General features: G+C 38.6%; 2 protein-coding genes across 2 annotated transcripts in view; both read left to right on the top strand.

Moving 5' to 3' along the window:
* Window positions 1–21,716, top strand: part of LOC145992014 (methyltransferase-like protein 22) — a 224,204-nt gene that overhangs the window by 116,958 nt on the left and 85,530 nt on the right. The gene's annotated exons all lie outside the window — the stretch shown is intronic.
* Window positions 13,617–21,716, top strand: part of Su(z)12 (Polycomb protein Su(z)12) — a 63,173-nt gene continuing 55,073 nt past the window's right edge. Inside the window, exon 1 of the mRNA XM_083128021.1 lies at window positions 13,617–13,798. Coding sequence (XP_082984147.1) covers window positions 13,699–13,798 — 100 coding nt within the window. The 5' untranslated portion in view covers window positions 13,617–13,698. The remainder of the gene's footprint in view (window positions 13,799–21,716) is intronic.

Below are 21,716 nucleotides of genomic sequence, written 5' to 3'. Positions count from 1 at the left end.
CTCTTTGTTTGAAATGTATTCTATCTCCATTGTAAGCAAGTGCCAAGGCATTTTGTCTGTCTTGTCCCATTGCATTTCTTAAGCAGGTTTTAAAACGCTTCAATGTGCTGAAACATCGTTCAGATTCAGCTGTTGCCACTCAGTGGCGAAGCGTAGAGTTGCTAGCAGGGTAGGCACAAAAGTGCGATAATATCCATTACTTGCTTAAATCTGTAAAAAGAAAGGGAGGGGGGCTATGTCATGGAGAGTGGTTCAATGTCTCTCTAGGCGCTTCTTTACTTGCCAGTGGCGTGACGTTTTCAAAAGTGTTGTTACCGACCATCAGTACGATAATTATGTCTTAGGCGTTCTCCTCCCGCCCACCAGATGCCATCGATCTAGATTTTTGCTAATTTAGTTGTTTTTTTCTTTTCAACCCCTGATTTATGCACGCACCTCCAGAAAGAACTACCAATCATGAGACATCGCGGAAATCCAACGAATAGTGCTCGAGCCCTGTTGTCAATTCTTCATCACTTTTTCAAAATTTATTTATTTATTTTGCAATGAGTGAAAAGGGCTAGAAGAACCCCATAATTTTCGGGTCAGTATGACGTTTGTGCCGTGAGCAGATGACAGAATTCCACACTTTCAGCGACTGTCAGTTTGGCACGTTCTACTGTTGCCAACTTAGTTTTTTTTTAGGAAGACTTCCTCGCACCAAGGAAAACACCATTGTTATCTGTTGTCTAACTAAAGGAATGGTTGTAATTAATTCCAGTCTTGGCTTTCTAGATAAATGAATTTCTGACACCTGTATGTGCAAGTAAATATAATTTAAATTTTGGATATTTTCGTCTCAGTTGTTCTGCCCTATGTTAATCATGACGATGAGAATATATGGAGAATGAAATCAAGAGGATCGGGAAACATTGACGTGACCACAATTAGGTCACCTGGCTTCGTAACGTGTTACGATGACCACTACGGGGCTTTCAAGAAAAAACATACGTAAAGGTGACCTATCTCATTCAGTGTGAATACTTCGCATCCTAGTTTGTTCTATCCACCTTTACGTGATAACAGAACATAGGATCCTTGTTTGGGACCCTTCTATGATGGCAACACGAAAGGTTACTATGTAACATATAAACAGGTTATAATAAGTGTAGTTGCTTCAGAGAATAGAATCCCAATTTTTAGGCGCAATTTAGCTCTTTTCTGCCAATCCAAAGTGACAACACTGGCCTGTTCCGCCAGACCTGAAACAGACCCCGCGATAACCCCACAACACTCTTTGTCCTAAACACAAAAAAAGACTTCCCTTGCATTGTACTCTCATTGACCGCCCTCTTCTCTTGTTATCCCTTCAGGGTAAACGAAACTGCCTACCTCTTCGCTTGTATCGGCTGCATAAAAAAAAGTCTGCTTGTAATATCTATTCGACGACAGTGTTAACGCATTAAATACCGTTTCAACAACTTTTAATTTTTTAAAAAAATTTGCTGTCCCTTGCCACTGCAACTTGCAAAGGAAAATAGAGTCGAAAACATTTTAGAAGTTATTCTTATAAGAAGGAAACATGAAAGACCAAAAGTGGGTCCTACCTTACCGATGATTACATCTTCACTCAATTAAGAACTCAATTGTTCTTGCATTTTAGCCCTGCACTTCCTTGCATAAATCTGATCGCTGCACACGACACGAATCACAAACAAAACTCTACCGCCACGAACCTCGCGCTCCGAGTAACGCTCCCTTGTAGCGTCCTGAGTAGGAGGCAACTTTTCACAGAGAGGGAACAAACAAGCGAGGGAATCCCCGCTCACGATAAAAATAAATTATTCTTTACAGTGAAAGTAAAACTACTTTGTAAATATAAGGCGTAACTAGCATTTTAATTTACATAATTTGGTATGAAAACTTAGTTTAGAAATATAAGTTCTTTAGACTTTCAGTTTACGCTACGGTGTTGGGTGAATCGACAAGACCATCAGCGCTCTGACCAGAAAACGAAGTCAGAACTACAGTACTCCGTAATTTTCAATTTCACTTACTCTTGTCGATGAAAGGAAGTAAAAACCTAAGTTTCGTACAAAATATCGAGAATGTACAATGAAATACAAATCTCTCTGCACGAACACAGGCTAATGTTTATAAAAAATGCTGGTACACGACAAATTTCCAACCCTGATGGAAATACAGTGTTGCTGACATTCTGTTCGTCCTAGTGGGTAACACCGCGAGGCCGGCCTCAGGAGTACGTTATAAGCATACGTACAGTACTCGTAAGATTAGGCTTCCCGCATATACGACCGTATGACAGAATGTGAAGAGAAGAGGCCCCAGCAAATGTGCCTCACTCCGTGGAAAGTTCGTATACTAGACAGGGTTAGATTTTTTTTGTAATTATCATAAATGAAAATTCCAAACTTTTGCATTTCATTGCATATGTTTTGACGAAATAAGTAAATACAACTTTAAAAGAGTAATGGCGCGGGTAGGCCCGGCCTCCTGGCCTCATAGGACGCTTCGCCACGGAGTTATTAAAACAGTATTATTTTACTGTTTCTGAAAAGGTACCCTCTAAATAATTTTAAATAAAAAATGAATGCATTCTACTGATAGAGTTTATGGTTTTCAACTCTTCACTACAATAAAGAACACGAAGTTCCCTCTTTAGTTTTCCCTCTTCTATGAAGGGATAATAAATCTGGGAAGATGCCTCTGTTTAAAGATTGTTGTCTTTCATTATGTCCTCGTAGAGCAAGTTCATGTCGACCACAGAATTTTAAGCAATCGATAATTCTATTTAATATATGCCTATTTTTTCCGGAAAAATTCATTGTGTCTTGTAATTGACAGCCTATATCCTTCATCAATTTGTGTTCGAACATCAACCCTGCCAAACTCACTCAAACATAGCGAATGAAAGCCACCAAAACACTACAGAACCACACAGAACAACAGAGATCGAACGCGACGCGAAGGAAATCAGCACTCAAATCCATTGGACTCTCCCCTTCTCTCTCTGCTAGCACGTGACCTTCAGTGTAGCGTAGGTGAGTGTAGGTCACGCCTTCCTTTGCGACATGCCCCGGAGAGCGATAATTGACATCAATGCCGCTAGCAGCGCTGTCGTATCCATTGCAACAGTCGATGAATTTACGTGGGTAAAAATCGCCTTTTAAAAGACTGTGTGCGTTATGGTGATTGATAATTACGTGAATACGTCCGTTTTTCTTTAGGGGCTAAGCCCCGGAAGTCCCAAGGGACGAGACGCCAATGAAAGATGGTCAAAATTTGCCGACAAAGGAGGGCGGCACATTAGCTTTACTTGTCAATCGTAAACATTCCTTGTGAAAATACAGGCACCGAAAATGGTGCGGTGCTGGAAAAGGACAAACTTTTGAGGTTGGGCCGCCCCAACCCTCCTCTTCGATTTTATGGCAGGAAGATGCGGAAGAGATGAAAGGTGTTGTTGGGGGACGGTATCCCTGGGCCGGTTTACTCTCTTTTGTTGGAAATGTGTCCACTTCCTGAAATAGAGAATGTGCAGTTACTTTTATTATTACTTCTTCAGAGCACTTTCCTTTGAGGTCAATATCTACCGACGGTTGCAGATCATGTCAACCACAGGATGCTAGGTGCCAAAGATGGTTAAATTATGCTAGGGTTGGCATCACTGTAATGAAAAAAATTACACGTCGGCGGCCTGGTATATAAAGTTGCTCACCAAAAGTTCGTTTGCAGGGGTTCTGCATTTCATCTTCCTCCTGTCTCTCCATTCTCCTTTGGCCGTTTCCAGGTTCCTTCTCCTAGTGAGCTGCAATTTCAGCAATATCCTGATTTTCATCCCTTAATCCAGTGTCTTCGGATCCTCTAGTCTGCTTGCCAAATTTTGTTTTAAATCTCGATTCTGTGTCCTGCCATCTAGCGGTTGTCTGAGGAACCGACTTGGGGCGCATAAGCTGGTATATGCATAGAACTTATAGGTTATGGATAAAGGTCTAAAGGAATTTGTGAGTGGCTGTTATCTTTCTCTCTCCGTGCTACTTTGGAGTAGGTAAAACATAGATAACAAAATAAATTTTTCACTGATTAGTAGATCTCAGATTATAGGTTTTTAACTTATATTTTTCCTTTGCAGGCGAATAAGAAATAACAAGTTACCAGCGTTTCATTTTTAAAAAGGAACAACTGATGAAGTTTTATGGTGCTTAAAATGACCATAGGGGTTGTATCGGAACAAGACGAGACATAGCCGTCAAGTTGTTTACGTCTGTCTTGCGTTCATTTGTAAATGTCTCATATCGATTTCGAAGGGCAATTCTCGTTCTCGTCTCAAGTCTAACAATAATAATACTAAAAATTGGTTCGCATCGCAGTACATACTTTCACAGTGCATAGACATTTTAAAGACAAACCGCGTATATCAAGTTGGCCCCTCAAGTGAATGGGCTAGATGAAAACGATATTGGGCCAGAATCTACACCTAATGGGCTCAATGGGCTAACAACTATTTTTGATTGGGCAAACACCGTTTACGAGATATTCGGTTTAAAAAATGGGGGGGGCAGCCCCGAAATGAATGGGCTAGCAAAACTAATTAATGGGCTACATTCTCTGTTGAATACAAGGAATAGGCAAACAAAAAAAAAAAATGAATGAGCTAACACGGGTTTCGATATATTCCGTTTCCAAAAATTGGGCCAACTTGACGCCTGTGCCCCAAAATGAATGGGCTAACAAAAGTAACTAATGGGATGGATTATCTATGGAATACACGCAATGGACCAACAATTATTTCTGATTGGACTAGCACCGTTTACGAGAGTATTCAGTTTCAAAAATTGGGGGCGTGGAGTCAAGTTGGCCCCCAAATGAATGGGCTAACAAAACTAACCAATGGCCTGGATTCTATGTTGAATGAAATGAATGGGCTAACAATAAATTTTGATTGGGCTAACACGTGATATTCGGTTTCAAATTATGGGTGCCAACTTGACGCCTGCGCATGTGCCGCAGCGCAGATATGAGGTGCATTTTTTTGACTCGCTTTCTCACATTTGTTGTGATATTAAAACCAGTGATCGAGTCCAAAAGGAAGAATATGTAGATGCACATTTTTACTAACAAAAGGCTATAGCATTTTCTGTGCATGCTATCGTACTTCATAATTTGCATTATCCGCACCACAGAGGCGTGGCGTGCAGGTAACAACAAAATATAAAGAATTGAAGAACCTGTCTTAAAATATTATGACATACATAAACTGGTAATATTGTCGTAAAATAAATATTGGAGACTGACATTTTTTCTGACACCGGCAAAAGCCAAGAGGAGGACTGTTCCGGTACCCTCCTGAGGCAACATGAGGAAAGTACCCTGAGCCCACGCAAGGAAGACTTAGCGTTGCGGCAAAGACTGTTACGGCGGGAGGAGGAGGCGAATTACTGCCATGCCTGTTTAGCCGCCACAGTTGCCGGTGATCCTTACCGGATACAGATCAGTGTTGCCATATTCAATTGACAGAAAAGAGCTAAGTCGCCTAATCGGGTCTATCTTACTCTGAACGTGTCCACTCACACTGCGGAAAAGCAACGAAAAGTTTCGCGATTTGGGCAAATCTGTTTTCAAAAGAACTAAGATGGCAACAGTAGTAGAACTGGATTTCTTGTAGTGTAAGGTTCCGAAGGAAATATTGGCTATTGGGGAAGCGCCGATGTTGAGAGGGGAGGGGGCAAGGAGGGTGCTTCACATCCTACAAAAGTAAACAACGGTTGGCGGGAGGGACTCTGCAGTGCGAGTTTTGTGAGTGCTGTCTTTCGTCGTTGTTGTCTTCGGGCATTGTCAATTAATCAGGAAGAAAATGTTGCCATAAGCACTGAAGTGAAATCTCAAACATTGGTTGTTGACACAATAAACATTAGCCTAATAAAGAAATACACAATTTGATACTTACAGAAACATCGAAGTAATTATCACCGCTTGTTAATAACTTTACCAAAATCTAGTATTGAATTGCACTCGTACCAGAATAATATTATACCAGGAGCGTATATTCCAGGCTACCTAGGCTATCTGCGAAGCCTGAAGCCTAGAAAGTAAAATACTGAAGAAAAATCTGTGTGAATTAAGCTGATTTGAAAAAAAGAAGATAATGGCGATTCTGAAGTTGATAACCTGAATTTTTATGAGTTGGCAACCTGAATTCTTATGAGTTGGCAACCTGAATTCTTAGGAGTTGGTAACCTGAATTCTTAGGAGTTGGCAACCTGAATTCTTACAAGTTGGCAACCTGAATTCTTAGAAGTTGGCAACCTGAATTGTTATAAGTTTGCAACTTGACTACCGTTGAGATGGCAACGTGGCTTCCTTGAAGACGTCAAGAATAAGTCTTAGTCTAAGCCCAAGTCTTACGGCTTAGATGTCCTACTGATAACAGGTAACACTTTTAAAAATCTCACGCCACGCCACTGCCGCAGCATGAAATGCAAACTGAACAACATATACCAAAAAAATGTACTTGTAGAGTTTCAGTTCATTTCAGTTAATTCTAGAGTGCCGTGGGCATAAAAACATCGTCAAGCAAGCGGATGTGTACCATACAATATCTAGTCTCTTTTAGATGTCATGTATTCGTTATTTTCACAGGGGGCTAGGGGGTGCAGTTTTTGAAGCTGACGAAAGTTCCCAGCGGACTACGCCGGGTTTATTTCCTATGTAACTGGATTATTTCGCTTCGTTCTCCAGGAAATTACTTATTATTAAGACTTGCGTATTTTATTCGTTAGCCTAGATGTGTTACACCTATGTGGTCGCAGAATAATTTGAATTTTGAATTTGATTTTAAAATTGTGGGAGCGTCAGCACTTAGGCTATTTTGCTCCCGTCACATTATACGGGGGCCAGCCCCTTATCATTACAAAGAACAACTCTAACGTTGCATAATTAAAAATCTTAAAATGTTCTGACTTCTGTTAAAAGCTGAGGCTGTAAACGGGCACTCAGCACACATAAGGACAACAGGACAATACAAACAAAATTATACTGGCCATGGGGCCAGTCGCCAGAGCCTCGTTAGTCTTCAGTCCAGGATGTACTAACGTGGAAGTGAGGTTGACATTTGGGTGTACTATGTGGAAGGTCACCCCTGACACCCCTGGTCGCAGAATAAATTAATCACACATTGAATATGAATAAATTAGGTGTAGTTGTTCTGAATCTGCTGTACGAAATCATGTTTATGTGTAAATTAGACTGAACCACAGAGAAGGAAAATAAAAGGTGAAAAGGTGGGGGGGGGGGGGGGTGGACAGAGAACTTTTGTGCCACGGAAGCTGGAAATCTTCTAATAGAGTGATTTTCGGTGGGTTCGGACACACACTATATACGCCCCTGTTTAGTTCCCATCAATACAATAAAACAGTGAGATGGAATTAGGTTTTTCTTTCTCCGACTGAACTTCCATCAAAGCATTTGCCCCCTTATTCAGACGGTCTGCGCACATTTATGATAGAAGTATCTTACAAATATTTGATGTGATAAAATTATATGGCATTTCCAATGCATTTATGTATGCATAAAATGGGAAAAAAATAAATTCTATTTATAGTGATGGATTATAAAAAGTTTAAAAATCAGGGGAGGCGCGTGCCTTTCCAGTCAGGCAGGACACATTTTTCTTTTGGGTGGGGAGGGGGGCAGTTAACCTCTATATTTCTCTTTAAGGTTTTTGAGAAGAGTTCCTTGACATAGCGTAAGTAAATTGTTCGAACAATGGGTCACTATTTGGATTGAAATTTAACAAATTCGGATCAAGATATCTCTTAGTAGCTTTATCTGCAGTTTCTCTTCCATTGTCAATGAATTGAAAGGCGTAGATATTAAAGTTTCTACATGATTTGTGACTGTTTTCAAATTGTAAAATGTATAATGTATAATCACTTCTTGTGCAAAAGAAAAGAGAAAGAAATGATATAGCATACTGTTTTGTTGCGTAGCAACCAGTTGTAAGAAACAAGTGAAAAGAGATAACAAGAACGTTTTTTTCATATAGTTCGAATCATAGTAATTGGTGCATAATTTAATGTATTTTTTCAGTGCAAATAAATCAGAGAACAGTGTTGTGATTTTGAACTACATACATTATTGTTATTTCATAATTTGCTGTGAAGTAGAACAGTGATTTACTGAGTATAATGTAAAATGCTCAAGCCTCTACGACACTAGCAGATTCAGTTCCATTTTAACATGGACTAGCGTCGCAAAATGTCTTCCAAATTAATGAAAATAAATATTCTATATTCACAAAGTATCCACTAATATCAATAACTAACTAGGAAGATGAAGCAGCGTTAAGTTCAGATACAACACTTTACATTGACCATGTAGTCCCCAAAGAAGTTCGTTTATACTTACGAAGATAATCTGCATGTCAAGTAGTCTGGAACACAGACACAATCGTACAAGAAATACACACGTACAGTAACTATAAACTCTTTCACTCGCGAAAAACTAATTATTTCATAAGCGATCAATACGCACAGAGATTGAACAGAACGGAAACTCACACACTAAACTAACTCAAATCCAAATCCGTATACAGTGGAAAAGAAGGAGGATCTTTTTGAAAACACCGGGGGACTAATTTGGGCAATAAAAAGTGTTGTCAACTTTTCAGGTCGCCGGAACAAGCGCGAAGAAAAGCATTCAAGGGATTTCTTTTGTAGCTTATTGCTGCATCGTACTGAGAAAGGTGAAAGTACGAAGGCTGGAAGAACGAATGAAGTGCCTGCCAAGAGTTGGAAACACTGAACGGTGAACGAGGCAAACATGAATGGGCAGGGCACCTCGTCCACTGCTCAAAGACGGCTACGAATTTTGAGCTTTTCCATTGTGAGGTGATACCGTCCCTTGCTTAATCTTTGGATCAGTCAGTGACGTCACGTCTCAGGGCAGAGCTGAGTTCGGACTCTCTCCAACAGGACGCAGAAATATTTAAACCTCGCACAGGGTGCGCACCCTGTAAGTCTGGTTGCAGCAACGTAGGAGTTGAGGGAAATACAAACAATACCGATCGTCTCTTCAGATGAACTTTGTATGTTAAAATTGTTGTGGGGCAGTGCCCTAGTTGCTCTTTATCTAGCATCGCCAATGTTAAAAATTATATAATTTCATGTGTCGTAAAAATTCCCACAATTTTTTCCTGATAATTGTGTAAGTATTTAGTTTAGGAAAAATCTATTTGTAAAAATTGAAAGAAAAATCTTACACTCTTCTATAACAGATTTATACCTTATTATTCAATCCACTACCTCTTTAGAAAGTGTACCTCCCCTCTCTCATACACAAACGGTGAGTTATCCTGCAGCATAATTTCCTGAAACTAAGCTTTATTTTATTCTCACTCTTTTTCTCCTAAAAAAAAAAAAAAAAATCGAAGAGTACAAATATATCAAACAACGTAGTAGAATACCGGTACGTTTACAGTGGTTTGAATTATATAGCAAAGGAAGATTGTTTGTAAATAATATAATATTTTTGTGTTGAGCTATTGGAAAGTAGGTTATTTTGACAGTAGCGCCTTGCACTTGTCAAATTAGTTTATGGGGTACAGGAGGTACAACTTGATATATGGATTTAAGGGAGTGCTGTACCCCTCAAAAAATTTAGGGGTTACAATGTACCCCAGAACCCCCCCCCCCACCACCACCACCACCCGTTCCTGCGTCACTGATTGCAAAATCGTGTAGTATCAATTCAAGCCTAGAGATTACTGTTATTCAAACACATATCTACAATAAACATGTTTCTTAACAGTAACAATTCATATATTTAAAAAATAAGGCTATTATTTTTCGTCATTAAAACTATAAATATATAACATGGTTATTATTTATTAGATTGGTTGTTTGAGTTGGTGTTTAAGCCCACTTTATACACAGTATGGCTAACCGGGACTGGACCTACAGTTTAAAGTGGAATTCGAACTACTCTGTGTCTCCAGTGGGAATCGAACCCGGAACCCATTGATTACAAGGCGACGACGCTAACACTGCGCCACCGGGCAGGCTCTTTTTTAATGGAGGAGAATGAAAACTGGATAGTAAAGTAGGATTACCAGGTTATAAAGATGGGGAGGGGGCAAATTTTATCTTGAGCCGCTCCTGTGAAATACCCACGAATAGCAGAAAGAATTGAAGAACCGTGAAGGCTTTATGGACAAAAACAACTCTTGTATAGATTACATATCTTGAAATGCAGTGTTTTATTGTGCTGAAAGGAAAACACAATTTGGAATTTTGCGTTTTCAGTTGGGAAATCATGTAACGCCCGTGAACCACTTCGTGCGACTCCTCTAAAAAAAAAAAAAACAAAAAAAAACAAAACATCTATAGTCGCAACTTGAAGGAGATGGGGCAAAACTTTCGGGTTTATAAAATTTACAAGTTAAGGGCACTTTTGTTAACTCCATGGGGCCTGAGGATTAAAGTAAATAGTAGTATTAATTGTGATTTCTCAAATAATCCTGGATGCAATTTTTATGGGATGGAAAAAAAATCGATTTCCCCCCCCCCCTCAATTTATCCTCTAAGTTTGATTCTGCCTTCCCAAAGTTAGGCCCCAAGTCCCCATGTGTATATCGAACCGTCAATATTCAATAAATAACTATCGAAATAATAAGAAACAAAGATTGTCCGGAAGACAGGAAGAGAGAGTACGATTCCGGGAAGGTTGACAACAATGACAAACCTAGTGGGCGACTGCCCACCCTTTTCGCCTTCCCTGCTGCGCTCATCGTTGAAGCGGATATGTTTGTTAACTTTTGCTGAGAAGTACTTCCGCAAAAAAATATTGTTAAATGCATGTTCTACAGAGGACACAACACAAACAGGTGTAGCGTGAGGAAGAAATATTCGAGGCTCGCAAAGCCGTTGTTCTATGTAGGTACATAGAATAACGGGTTTGCGAGCCTCGAGCCTCCAGATGGAGGTCTCCTGCTGCATGTGTGCCAGGCACGTAACCAAATTCTACAAATATAGCTATATATAATTTCAATATGTATGGTGGTAAATAATTTTACTTCCTTAACAGCATTAAACATCTGAGAACTTTATTCAAAAATAAAAATGCAAAACAAAAATACAAATAATCATTAGATCCTGCGGACGTCCATAGCGTTCAGTAAAAGACTGTTTTACCATAGAGTAAGTGACATATTGTGATATATTACAGTTTCTCCAATTTCATCTTCCTTTTACGCAAGTACTCAACATGCGAATTACCGCTTGTTCCACTGTTTTTTACGGCACTGTTTGGTTTCTTTTTCTTTGCTGGGTCCAGTTACGGAGGAGATGCTTAAAATTTAGAAGTCTTAGTACGATTAAGCAAGCATAATAATGTTAATGACTTTCATCTTATCATATGATTACTTTTTACCATTGCCATTGATGGTTTCTTGGATTGGATTGAGAAGTTTGAGTAGCCTTGTCAGTCCTTTTCGCGAGTTCGTGGTTCACTTGTTTTGAGGCGTTTACATTAACTATCGCCAGAGGGTGGGACCAGTGTTGCCAGGTCTACTGATTTCGCAGGAGATTTCCTGATTTTCAGCACGGTCTACTGATCTCCTGACAAGTTTCATGAAAATGTGGAAATCTCCTGATTTTTTGCTTCCTTAAATATTTATAATGAACAATTATTTTAAAAAAATGGAAAGTTTATTTAAAATTTACATATTCAGCTGATGGAATGCAAAGACCCATGAATATTCTGCAGAGAGAGAGAGAGAGAGGTAGGTGGTGGAGGAGGGTTATACCATAGAAAATGGTTATACCAGGCTTGATGACATTGGGAAAGACGCGCGGCTTCTTGAGCCCATTGTGCATTGGGAACTCCAACACGGGTGTCCCATCTGGTGCGGTTTTTGTCAAAGGGGAGGTAACTGAAAACTGGTTACAACTAAATACCAATGTTGCCACCCACACATAGGAACAAGTATTCAGTTTTATGGTAGTGTTTATTGCAACTCGGATAAAAAGGGAGTCCACATAACGAATGCAGATAAAGGTTATGGTTACAAAAGCTCTTAGTAAAATGTCGATTGATTGATTTGGTTTATTTTACTTCGCATTTCTGCCTCTTTTGGATAATCGCGAAGACGAGGATGAATGATGATATGATGAAATTGATAAAGAGACAACCGTGCCCAGGCCGAGATTCGATCCCGAGACGGCCGGACCCTGGGGTCGAGTGGTTAGCACATCGCGCTGCGACGCCAAGGGTCCCGGGTTCGAATCCTGCTCGGGCTTGGTTGTTTGTGAATGTCCATTCATCAATTTCATCATTTCATCACTCACCCCCATCAAATTTGCCAAGAAGCACAAAACGCGAAGTAAAATAAACTAAATCAATAAATCGATCCCGAGACGGGATCCCTGATGTCATAGCGCTGTGCTAACTACTCAGCCACGGAGGTCGGCTTAGTAAACTGCTGTTGCAGACTTATACCTATGCTTGTACTTCGCAGTCTCTTAACTTAGAAATAATAGTTCATGTTTTTATTTAAGCCATTTCTGAGCGTAACTGCTACTACAATTGTTCTTATGTACCTTTATACTCAATCAATACTGTGGCGGTAGAAATTCTCTTTCCCGATTTTATACCAGGTAATCCTCGAATGCAAAAGGCGATTTAATTAACATTTACATTGTCTGGAGCGACTGGGAAAAAAAGTTGAAGAAAAAACCTCCGACTTGTCTGATACTGGGTCCCGGGTTCGAATCCCGGACTGGGCATGGGTGCTTTTTGTGAGTGTCCCTTCATCAATTTCATATCTTTATGATTAGACAAACGTGGCAGATGTGAAGTAAAATAAACCAAATCAATCAATCAATCTGTCTAATGCTGGTTGGTTACCTTCCGTGATTGAAAGTAAAATATTAATTCAAGGATATTTCGGGGGTTTAGGCATGATAGCCCTTCTCCATTACCATTAATGCGAGTATACTTTGAATGTGTTGTTTAAAAAAAAACTGTGGGCGTTCTTACATCCTCTAACTTTGTCTAATTTTAAATAAAAGCAAGCTAAGGTGTTATCAGGTAGAGTAATTCAAAAATATATCCCCGAATGCGTAATGGCTGAAGCTCTAGTCTTAGTTAACACAAAAATCACGAAATGTTTCCATAAACTTTTAAACGCCAAGTACATAAATCCACGCACAGTCACAACCATTTATTTTAGAATATTTCTGAGAGATGAACAGAAAATGGAGGTCGGATTTTTTCCAGTACTGTCACTTGCACCCCCTCTGTTTTGGCACTCAATCATCGCCACTGGTTGGGGGAAACTGTACCTTTACCTTAGGTGAATTAAGGGGGTGGGGTTATCGTACCACTTGAAGTACAAATTCATAATAAAATTTGTATTAACATAACAGTATTATCTTTTGACATCTAAAATTAATAATTAACGTTCAATAATGATAGTGGGAAGTTTTTGCCACTCAACCCCCCCCCCAGAACGTTGATAATACGCTATTATTAGTTCTTCTGATTTTTTAAGCAGATCTCCTGATTTTTCAGGGGACGATCTCCCGATTTTTGAAAATATGACCTGGCAACGCTGGGTGGGACGTTCGGGAATTTGGTGTGTAGTGGTTCGCGGGATTGGGAATTCGGTAATTTTTCGGGATATTCACTATTATTAAGGCAAAGATGCCTCCTAAAAAGCGGGAGAAGGAAGCAGAAGCATCTAAAAACATGAGAATGGATCAAATTCAAGCCGATCATGAAATGTTTCTTCAAGCTTTTGAAAGTAAGTATTCATCCGTTAGGATTGTCAATGTATTCCGCCGAATTGATTTCAGATGATTGCCCTTTGTTAAGATTTTTGAAAGAATCGAGTGATTTGTAATTAACGAGATCTATAGACAGCATTTCGTGAGAAAGTGAAGAGTATGATGTGTTTGTTATTATTTATTTTCTTTATTTCAGTGAAGTCCTTTCAAGAAGCTACGAATTTTTCTGTATGTCTGACCCGAAGTTCTTACATGTGAAGTGGGTGTTCAAATATGTCATCTTTTTATGTTACATGGGCCTTCTCTTAAAAACTAAGTTTTCTTTAGTTTCCCTGAAATAGTGAAATACATAGTACAAGGTCTGTGTATACTTTGTATTGTGGATGCGATTAAATATATATCATTTCTGCATCGTGCCTTGGACCATTATGATCGAGCCAATTTGCCCCAATGCTTGTGTGTGTTTATCGTCGGCAATACAAATTGGCGCACATAATAAATATTGTCACTGCACTTTTTAGTGTTGTGGCTGTGAAATAACAACAATAATACTATTAATAAGTAAAAATGTCTATACACGTGATCAGTGGCGGCGATTGGGTTCCGAAATCGGGGGGGGGGGGGGCAAAACAGGGCTAAAGTTCATTTTGTTTTATTGCGATTTCGTCATGCTACGAATGCAATTTTTACATGGTTAGATTTCGATGTGCGTCTGTTAACACATACTGCGGAGTTTTAGCGATTACTTAAGGTTTTGTTCAATATGCATTCGTGGTTAGGTTAGGCAGGTTAGGTTTGGCTCCCTTAGCATTAAAATAAAAGTCCCTAAATGCATTCTACTAAGGTTCCGATTTACTTCTACTTTCATTCCCATGCTTCTACGATATTTACTGTCGCTTGTCGACTGAGAATATCTTGTCCATGAGAAGTGCGTAAGGTAATTTTCAAGTTTTTTTTTTAACATAAATAACTTTTCTCGAGTCCAAACAGTGCTCATTACTTTAAGGAAGGTTCAAATTTCGTGTGACAATGATTTCCAAAATTCTACGATAATTAGTCTTTGTGCTAGGAGAAATAATAAAACAATCGGAACTGTTGCCGGTGTAAGCTGCATTCACGATTATTGCACCTACTGTAATTAGCATTTTTATTTTAATAGTGATAGGCAGCAGCGAGGAACCGAGACCAAAATTGAATCCTGGCACTTCTGTTAAACTGGTGCACAATCTGTGTGTGTTTTTTTTTCATTTATTATATGTAATCGGTAATATATACAGAATTCAACTTCCAAGCGTAAGAAAATTGTAGCTGTAAAGTTGAACTTTTTATGCAAAATATTCAGATGGAATTTAAATTTTGGGTATATTGTTGGGCAGGCACGTATCCAGAAATTCTTTTCGGGGGGGGCTAAACATTTTTTTAACGTCATTATAGATAGAACCTCGCAAGTTTTAAGGTCGATGGTGGCGATTCAGTTACAAAAGGGGAGGGGGGGGTAAGAAAAGTTTACTTTCTCTTGGTAGACAAAGGTTAGCATTAAAAAGCCATAGTGCGGGGCCAAAAATAAAGAGCAACTGTCTCCTAAATTTGCCACTGTTTAAGCTGCTGTTTTTTTTCTTTCTCTCAGGACGTGATACCGGGACATTTTTTATCACTCGACTCTGTTGCAATGTACGAACGTTGTGTTTCTGCCGAAACGATCTTAGTATGTGTATGTGTCCGTTTCATGAAGCTGTTATGCAATGGACAATCCATTCGAATGTTTTGATTTGATTTATTTTATTTTACTTCGCGTTTTGTGCCTCTTGGCTAATTTGCGAAGATGGGGATGAGTGATGAAATTGATGAATGGACATTCACAAACAACTATGCCCGAGCGGGATTCGAACCCGAGAACCTTGGCGTCGCAGCGCGACGTGCTAACCACTCAGTCACAGGGTCCGGCCCATTCGAATGTGTTCTCCCAGGTTTGGATATGATCCTTTATGATGCTGTCGCCTGCCTTCGAAACGTAACCTTAACAAAAATCCTAATTTTCCATCCTTGTGACTTGGATCTTCACGATTTAGGAAGAATTCAGACCGAAGGCACGCACACGTCGTTTGCAATGAGTGACCCAATCAACAGAAATTTTTCACACCGTATCGGCACGACAGGCTGCACAAGCCTGTGTTCGATTAGTGGAATCCTCAAGCGACACGTATAGCTTGTAGCTTCGGCGTGAAACCTGGTGGGTCAATTTCATTGTCACCTTGAAACGGCAGCTCGTGTTGACCACAGAAGAAAAATATCTTGTCAACCGGTGGGAATGTCCCTTAGTTTTATTCTATCTTCTTTTTCTGTGCTTGTTAATTAAACAGGCAACATCTTACGGTTGGACATTCACAAGAGATGCACTATGCAAAAATTTTAGCGGAAAATGCAGGCTCCACCAGGCATACCGTGCCACTGCTCTACAGCGACAGCAAAAGATCAAGCGAAGCCAAGGGTGACTCGGTAGCTCACTTGGTAGAACAAAGAATGGCACGGTATATGCCACAGACCCTGGTTTTGGAGTTTCCGCTAAAATTTCCACATATGAAACATCTTCTTGCTTTCTCTTCTCGACATTCATAAAATGTTCGGCCTTCATGGCTGCCCCTTTGTGGTAGTGTTTGAGTGTTTTTCCAAAACAGTTGACATAAGAGACCTTTTTTAACCCACGAGAGTCTCGGACTGCATACAGGAACTTGGTCCGGTCACTAATAAATCGTCACTCAAAACTTAGATGTTCAGTCGATCTGTGCAGCTTATTTCCTTTTTAAAAAAAAAAAAAAAAAAAAAAAAATGATGCTCCAATGCCTATTACTGCTGAAATATTAACTTAGAGACCTTCGATCTCTTCGGCTCATGACCCGAAACTAGCACTACACTGTCGGCAATGTCTTCAGCTTTGGACCCGAACTTGTAATAGTGGTAGACTTCAGCACTTTCCAGCAAATTGTGTCACTAGTTCTCCCCCCCCTAATCTCTACATCTTATAAAACTGTCAATGGACACCGACTGATCACTAAACGACTGTCACACTTACTCCTGAAGTCTTATTGAATGATTCTGTTGTACAGACCAACCGTGAAATTGAATCCGCGTATTTATATCCATATTATATTCTGGAATGTTCCGCACATAAAATGTTTTGTAGTTCGACTCCACCTCCTATTCAAGAACGTTCCCTCTCGAGCTTTTCAGAGAATTAGTAATCCCACGAATCGCCCGACTCATGGTGCTGCTTTCAACAGTGCTTTGTTGTGCAACTTCCAAATGCTGACAAATCTTTAAATAATGCTCAAGTTCGTTGCGACAAAACTGAAAGAGTAAGAAAAGTTTACATACAATATTATATCTCTCTTTAAATTATAATCACAATATTTTATTTCACACACACAAGCCAAAAACCTCATTTTATCTAGTGTAAATCGAAAAATTTCGGAGGGGGCTCGAGCCCCCTGAGCCCCCCCTCTGGATACGTGCCTGTTGTTGGGCTTTGTGTATAAATCACAGTTGGTGAATGTTCCGTTGATTACTTTTCTATCATAATCACCCTACATATTTACCCCATTCCCAAACATAAAAACCATTAGAAAATTAGTGTAAACAGTGAAAATTACAAGAAGTTTTTTCAAACTCGTAATAGGGGCAAAATTAAATAATTGAAATTTCCATCATTCCAATCTAACTTTTTTGAGTGTATTTGTTGTTCATATTTTAAAGCTGTTTGCAGTAATATTTGTTGTCTTTTCATGGATTGGCAATATTCTGATTTTAAAAAAGTGACAATAAGGCAGATATAGAAAGTCTATGAACACTGATTCTGCTCATTTCTCATTATTACACATATTTTGAATGTGGCCCTGTTGGATGTTTTGTCGCATGCATGCACAATACAGAGTCTGAATGAGTGTATTTTCCAAATGTTTTACTCAGCTGTGCACTTCTTCAGAACAGTAACAAATCTTGCCTATTTTACCCACGTTTTAAAGAAGAAAATTCTGAGATCTTTCATTTTGATGTTAGAACCTCAGTAACCATGTTATAACTCTCAAGCACATATTTTATTGGTATGACTTGAGATGACCGGACCCCTCTCCGATTTTCTTTATATTTGACATACTCACTAATTGAGGCCTCCTAATCACGAATCTGAAGTTAAAATTTGTCGTTAGAAATTTCTTCAATTTCTAACTTGAAGTTAGAAATTGGAAATAATTGCGAACCATTGATGCTAGCCCCACGAACCTTTGGCACGTGTTTAGGTTAGGCAAACATAGTTAAAATTTGGTGTCGTGGTAGTATCAGGAATATATATATATTTGGTTGTGAAACAAAAAATTTCGTGAAAATCGACAGTTTCCATTCCGAAAACTAATGCCTTATTTTAGCTTATTTTGCAATTTCTAGACGTTTCCAACAAATTTTAACTTCAGATTCGTGAGTATGCCAAATATGAAGAAAATCGAAGAGGGGTCCAGTCATCTCAAGGCATTTCCCTAAGATAATGTATTCCGAAATACTTTTTCATCCAAGGAAATCTAGTTTGCAAATGTCTTGAGTTGTTCTTGAAGATATGGGAAACTAGGAATATCTCTTCAATATAGGATAAATAAATTGGCCCAAGTTCCTTTTGTTTTATTGTGATTTCATCATGCTACAAATGCAATTTTTACATGGTTCTATTCTGATGTGTGTCTGTTAACATATACTGCGGAGTTTTAGCGATTACTTAAGGTTTTGTTCAATATATTTTTTCGTGGTTAGGTTAGGCAGGTTAGGTTTGGTTCTCTTAGCATTAAAATAGTCACTAAATGCATTCTAATAAGGTTCCTATTTACTTCTACATTAATTCCCAAGCTTCTACGATATTGACTGTCACTTGTTGACTGAGAATATCTTGTCCATGAGAAGTGCGTAAGGTAATTTTCAAGTTGTTTTTTTTTCAACTTTTTTTCGAGTCCAAACAGTGCTCATTACTTTAAGGAAGGTTCAAATTTCGTGTGACAATGATTTCCAAAATTCTACGATAATTAGTCTTTGTGATAGGAGAAATCATAAAACAATCGAAACCATTACCGGTTAAAGGTGGTCGGAGCATGGTGCTGGTTACATCACCTCCAAAATGTCCGAACTCTAAGAATCTCCTAAATGTGCCTTCATGGTATGGTGCTATATGCACGAAACTTTACCTTACTTGTCATCATAAGCACCACACTTCAAGATTACAGGTTCTGGGGCCATCTGTAATAACCAAATTGTTTGTAGAAAATAAATGCAACACGACCCCCACCCTTGTCAGAAATAACAGATTTATCACCAGGGACACAAGGCTTTTTCAGTACATGTTGAAACTTAAATAAGTGCATTTGAGTCGATGCCGTTTAACTAGAACAAGGATGCACAAGCATTTAAATGTTGCATTCCAAGCAACATAATATCCCCTGTCATTGGACTGAGGGAGAAGTGTCAGAAGAAATTAGGTAAAACTGCATGAAATTAATATCTGGGTTTTTTATTATTATTTTGCCTATATCCATTTGTTTCTTCTCATTGCTTTTGTTTTACGACAGTGACAGCACCACATTGAAAATTTCAATGTTCCATCAGCAACAGATGATTTTCAAGCAACCTGATTTTCATACTGCCTTACTTTCTATGAATTGTTAAGTACCTGTAATAATTTGACTGAAGCATGGAACAAATTTACACATGCAATTGTCGATATTTATAATGAGTGCTGTCCAATAAAATACAGAACTATCAGCACTGGTAAGAAGAAAATGAGAACACATCTAACATGGTTCACTCCTAAATTAGCGAACCTTAGAGCTATTATGCTCAGACTACATGATAATGCCAAAAATGGCGATCAAACTTCTAAATTGAATTATAATGAGATTTAAAAAAAAATTAGAAAGGAAATAAAATTAGTTAAGCTAAAAGCTAATGAAGAGTACATAGCTAAGGCAAGTAATACATGCAAAGCTGCCTGGTCAATAATCAAAAAGGAAACTAAGATAACGGACGAAACAAAGTTGCCAAGTATCACACCCAATGAGTTTAATAGTTTCTTTATAAACAATCAAGAACATTTAAACAAAATTCCTGTGAACTATGAAGAAAATGTCAACAATGACCTTAATGGCTATCTTGGTAGGCAAAGTTTCCCACAATTTAATCATATAAATTTTAAGTGGATACAGATTAGTACGGATGAAATTTTAATTATTGTGCCAAAAATGAAAAACTCCTATAGTGAAGATTTTTTTGGTCTATCAACATTTATTAGCCTATAAAGCATATAATTGACATAATAGCACTTGCAATTACATATCTTATTAATGGGACATTAAATGATGGCATTTTTCCTGATAACCTAAAAATATCTACCAGGTGGTTATAATTAAAGTGACGGTGTTCAGAGTGGTACAGTACGGGCTGTAATGAGAGTAGCAGTCTGAAACTTCGTAGATATGCTAATGAACCAATGTGCTCGAGAATTATGCAAAAACAAAAATTAGTTCCAATTCTCGCCACCAGGGTAAAAAAATGGCGCTGTAAGCAGTCAATACTTGGTATAGTTACAGGAAAAACCCTATAAATCGCAGAAAACAATACTCTTTGTAATGAAATATCGCTACAATTTCACTATTCGAATTACATGAACATTACTAAAGGAAAAAGCAAGAAGCGTCACCAACCACAACCAGGGAGCTCACACAATGGTTAGGCAATGTCACCGACTTTGACGTCAGAGTTACGGAAAATTCCACGTTTTGACTGCTTACAGCGCCATTGTTTACCCTGGTGGCGAGAATTGGAACTAATTTTTGTTTTTGCATAATTCGCGAGCGCATTGCTTCATTAGCATATCTACAAAGTTTCAGACTGCTACTCTCATTACAGCCCGTGCTGTACCACTCTGAACACCGTCACTTTAATTATAACCACCTGGTATAACAGTCCCTATCCACAAAAAGGGTGATAGAGATAACCCTGGTAACTACCGGCCTATATCCCTTGTTCCAGTGTTTTCTAAAATTATAGAGTACTGTGTAAAAAAGCAATTGACCCCTTATTTTGAACAGAATTCACTTATTAATGTAGCCCACTTTGGATTCAGATCGGGGCTATCTACTCTTAATGCGGCAGAGACGGTCGTAAATGAGATAATTAATGGTTTCGAGTCTGGCTCATATGCATGTACTACTTTGATAGATTTAAGTAAGGCCTTTGATACAGTTGCGCATGAAATCTTGCTTAAAAAACTACAGTATTATGGAATAAAGGGTATTGAACTATCCCTTCTTACGTCTTACCTCACTAATCGGCGACAGATAGTAAAATTTAATAATAAGAAATCTGATGAGCTAGATGTTTTGTCTGGTGTCCCCAAGGATCAGTATTAGGTCCATTTTTGTTTTTAGTTTATATGAATGACCTACCTAATTGCCTACCGTATAAAACAGCTATCTATGCTGATGACACTACCTTTATTACAAATGATCATAGTATTCTTAACCTTAGTATCAAAAATAAAGAAATGTTAAATGCGAGTCATTCCATGCGAAATCAACACAGCCTTTGACCTGACCATCTCCGATTTTCATGAAATTTGGGGAATTGAAAGTATGCATGGAACTTAGTAAGTATGAAAATTTTTAGTTTCGTGCGTCTTGTAATTGTTAAATTATTCTAGGTCAAAGTTAGCATAAATTGCCCTTTTCGAGCCCGCTTAGCTATACTAAATGTGCTGTAACTCCGCCCCTATTTTGCCTAGGAAGCTCAAATAAAGCTTATTGTAAAGGAAATTGAACAAGCTTTCCAGTGATATATAACAAGCCTACCTTTGGATAAAAATATAATTTTGTCACGTGACCTTGACTTTTGACCTTGAATATCTCA

Source organism: Lepisma saccharinum, chromosome 9 (genome assembly GCF_977018435.1).
Source record: "Lepisma saccharinum chromosome 9, izLepSacc3.1, whole genome shotgun sequence".
In the NCBI taxonomy this organism is placed as follows: domain Eukaryota; kingdom Metazoa; phylum Arthropoda; class Insecta; order Zygentoma; family Lepismatidae; genus Lepisma; species Lepisma saccharinum.
The sequence above is the reverse complement of the archived record's forward strand: the minus strand, read 5'-3'. Positions and strand labels throughout refer to the sequence as shown.